Below are 3995 nucleotides of genomic sequence, written 5' to 3' on the forward strand. Positions count from 1 at the left end.
TATAAATAGTGTAACTAACACCACTTTCTTTTATATATATAGATTGGACCAGTTAATTAGTATAGTATAAGGATAGTATTAAACTAGTTAATTTTCTATCCGCAGAAATACTATGGCGAGTATGATGGGTTCGTGGTTCTACATGGTACAGACACATTGTCCTATACTGCTTCTGCGCTGTCATTCATGTTCGAGAACATTGGGAAATGTATCGTCCTAACTGGATCTCAGGTATTCATTTTTTGCTCTGTTCTAGATATCTGGTATATGGTATTGTGTACTAGCTGTGCTCTGCGGCTTTACCTGGGTGATGTGTCACGGCTATAGTGTAAATTTATGAAATGAACTATAAAAAAAGGATTTTTCAATTGGAAGTAAGCAGTTCTTAAATTCAGCGCATTTAACTTGAATAGCTTTTAGAAATTAAAAACTTTTTAACGGATTTTAAACGCGATTTATTCATTATATTATTAAACCGACGTTTCGAACACTTTACAGCGAGCGTGGTCACGGGAAGACAGCTTTTCTTGTTATTATTTAAAATAGTATCTGCATAATTTGTTGTTCTCTTGCCTAATAAATTCAATATGTTTTAAATGCAATTCTGTTGCAAAATTAATGAAAATATCTGTTCAATTCTAAAATTGCACATGATAAGGAAATAAAGTTGTCTTATGTAATTTCTTTTTTGCTAACAATTTTTGAGTGAGACCTTGGATATTATGAGGTTTGGATTTTAGATGGGTGTAGTACCTAATTATTTTTGCCTTTTTAATGATGGTCTACTGATTTATTCGTTACAAACTTTGCGTTTTTTTTGCTTTTCTGTTATTGAATCGACATTCAAATTCACAGAATAATAACGCCTAATTATATTAACTACAAAAAAAGGTTTTCTTTTAAACAAAATATGGCAGAAGGAGGGTTGTATTTTTCGAGTATATATTTGAATAAATAATATTCATGTGGGTGGATTTGGGGAATAGTTATTATATGCGTTAAACGGTCTTCAATTTGTAGTTATGTTTTGAATATTTTTTGCTGATACCCTATCATATTTCCGTAAGAATGAGTGCCTGTTTAGGTGTGTTTATTTCAAATTAAAAATATTTAGAATTATTCATTACGCTTTGGTTACGACCTCCGACATCAAGCGAAAATGCGGGGGTTCGAGACTAGACGAGCGTATAAGAAATTTATTGAATTTTCAATCTACATTGTCCCCATCACCATTGCTTTAAACGGTGAAGGGAAACATCGTGAGGAAACCGTCATGTCCAAGAATCAAAGTTGATCAACTGTCATTTAATTGTGTCATAATAAAAACTATCCTGTAATTTATTTATTTGAAAGAAAGAAGATCTTTCTTTCTTTCTTTCTTTCTAATTAATTTATTTTAAGTGAAACGGATAAAATATAGAATTGTATGCATAATACACCTACATAAAATTAACATAGAAACAATTATTGTAACCGGCGGCCTAATCGCTCAAAGCGATTTCTTGCTGGCAATCGCGAAGTTAAAGATTGTTTATATAGCTAAACACTTATTAACGGCGGCGATGCGAGTCGATATCTCTGGGGAACTTATTGTTTTAATCTCACATTTGCAATTAGTGATTACATAAATATTTATCGACTGCAGTTGAGCAATTGTTAGAGCACATTCTGAACACAATTATCGTTAGTATTTTCTTGTGTTTGATTTTACGCGAGTATTATACATGTAGAAATTAAAAACTTTTTAACGGATTTTAAACGCGATTCATTCATTATATTAGAGCGTGGTCTCCCCGTGACCACGCTCGCTGTAAAGTGTTCGAAACGTCGGGTTAATAATATAATGTATAAATCGCGTCGAAAATCCGTTAAAAAGTTTTTAATTTCTAAACAGTTATCGTTGATGAGGAGATATGATTTGATACAATTTCTTAACGATAAAGATGTTTTTACGTATGTGTTAACGATACACACTTGGAAGAGGGACTTGTTAGTAAACGTATGTCGTAGTTTCGTTTATTTAAATACAACACGAATCATGTATAAACGATATCTTGAAAATTTGATTTACATAGTTAAGAATTTATACATTTGTTTAATTTATTTATTTGCTTTCTTATGAGATTGTTATTTCTATCCTTTGAACAAATGGCGACAATTATTATTTGAGTGCGTACTGTTATTAATAAAGTGTAAATAGTATAAAACAATAAAACAAAGTCACTTACTCTTTCCCTATGTCCCTTTGTATGCTTAAATCTTAAAAACTACGTAATGGATTTTGATGCGGTTTTTTTAGATACAGCGTGATCCAAAAGGAAGGTTTATTAACATCTATTAAACTATGAATTAACGCTCGCGAAACCGCAGGCAAAAGCTAGTATATAAATAACGAAATTACATACATCATGCAATATATATGAAGTATATCAATTTTAAGTCTATCAGGTGTGTAACCAACCAAAAAAACGTTGTATCTATGATGTTTCTATTATCTACATTGTAAACGGGGATGTTTAAGTCTCATCATACGTGCTAAGTGCTAAAGTGAATTGATGAATCATAAATGAATGTTATTATTCGTTATGCCATTAATTGAACGTATATTTATGAATAAAATGGCAAAAAAATTATTGGAACAACTAAATTGTCTTGCGTTAGGAAATGATATAATCATCTTAATAGGGATAATAAAATTGTTGTTTTGTCATCGACACTTGATAGTCTTCAAAGTGTTTCTAATGCGTCGGTTACATACAATATACAGATGAAGTTAATAATCACGTATTAAATAAGGCTTAGTCATAAATAAATGACAATATTAATAAGTCATCTATTTTTGAAGTTTGCAAGACAGTGATTGTCTTTTGATTTTATTGAAATCGAACGATAACTTATTTACTCGTCGCTCTTACTGTCATTGGCATTACACGTATTTGTTATAATCCAATAAATATAATTCCCACTCAATGCAATATACATAATCCATATTAATAGGAGACGGGACTCAAATAGAATTTTTATTAATTATTAACACCTATCCTTCGTCAGGCCAATTTATTATTATTCGTTTTTTTCCACCACTACTTATGGGTACGGAAAGTACGGTTGGCAGATCACGTCGAACTATTTGATTCTTTTGCCATTTTGATATGTTCCTTCAAATATTTAGTCGTAGTTCATAAGCTGCCCAAAGTACTAATGTTTATACATTCAATTGTATTATATTTTCATATGATCGCTTCGTCTAAGTATTTAGTAGTCGAATGCTTTTTCTGATTGTGCATACATTAATATAGCTCGGAAATTTATAATTATACATCATAACGATCCGTCCGTATCGTATACGTATCCGTCGCAGCGAACTATCTTTTTGTATGTCATAGCCGGCAAAGGAGTCACCTGATACCTATAAGCGGGGGGCAGACAACTGCCACCGTCAGATCGTAAAAACTATAATCTAACTCGCGAGATTGTAATCTGTCGACAAAATGTGATCTGTTATATTTGTTTTTTTTTTTCATTTTTATATTTCGAATACGTCGCAGTAATGAATAACGCAAAGAAATTACTTTTTCCAAAGGTCGGTCAGGTGCAGGCTGCGTGTATGAACTTATCATATTGAATGCTCATTTTACAATGTAACGGACACACGTTCCGGATCATAATTTGTCGACAGATTATAATCTCGCGGAATATAGATTCTAGATATCTATGGGCTAGCCCATAGATTGGAATCTAATGGTGTTTACGACATAGGTTATCATATTATGACATAGGTTATTATATATCATAGGTATGTTTAGGACATAGGCGGTGTGACACGGCTGAAGCGGCTGGATTATAATGTAAGATTACTGTGGCACGGTTAAAGCGGCTGGATTATAACGTAAGATTACTGTGGCACGGTTAAAGTTGCTGGATTATAACGTAAGATTACTGTGGCACGGTTAAAGCGGCTGGATTATAACGTAAGATTACTGTGGCACGGTTAA

General features: G+C 32.3%; 2 protein-coding genes across 2 annotated transcripts in view; one reads left to right on the forward strand and one right to left on the reverse strand.

Annotated features, from left to right (window-relative positions):
* LOC119828545 (N-acetylneuraminate lyase-like) overlaps positions 1-3995 on the reverse strand; it is a 41687-nt gene that overhangs the window by 35311 nt on the left and 2381 nt on the right. The gene's annotated exons all lie outside the window — the stretch shown is intronic.
* Positions 1-3995, forward strand: part of LOC119828546 (L-asparaginase 1) — a 48641-nt gene that overhangs the window by 22339 nt on the left and 22307 nt on the right. Inside the window, exon 4 of the mRNA XM_038350730.1 lies at positions 106-231. Coding sequence (XP_038206658.1) covers positions 106-231 — 126 coding nt within the window. The remainder of the gene's footprint in view (positions 1-105; positions 232-3995) is intronic.

The sequence above is a fragment of the Zerene cesonia genome, chromosome 8 (assembly GCF_012273895.1).
Source record: "Zerene cesonia ecotype Mississippi chromosome 8, Zerene_cesonia_1.1, whole genome shotgun sequence".
Taxonomy (NCBI): domain Eukaryota; kingdom Metazoa; phylum Arthropoda; class Insecta; order Lepidoptera; family Pieridae; genus Zerene; species Zerene cesonia.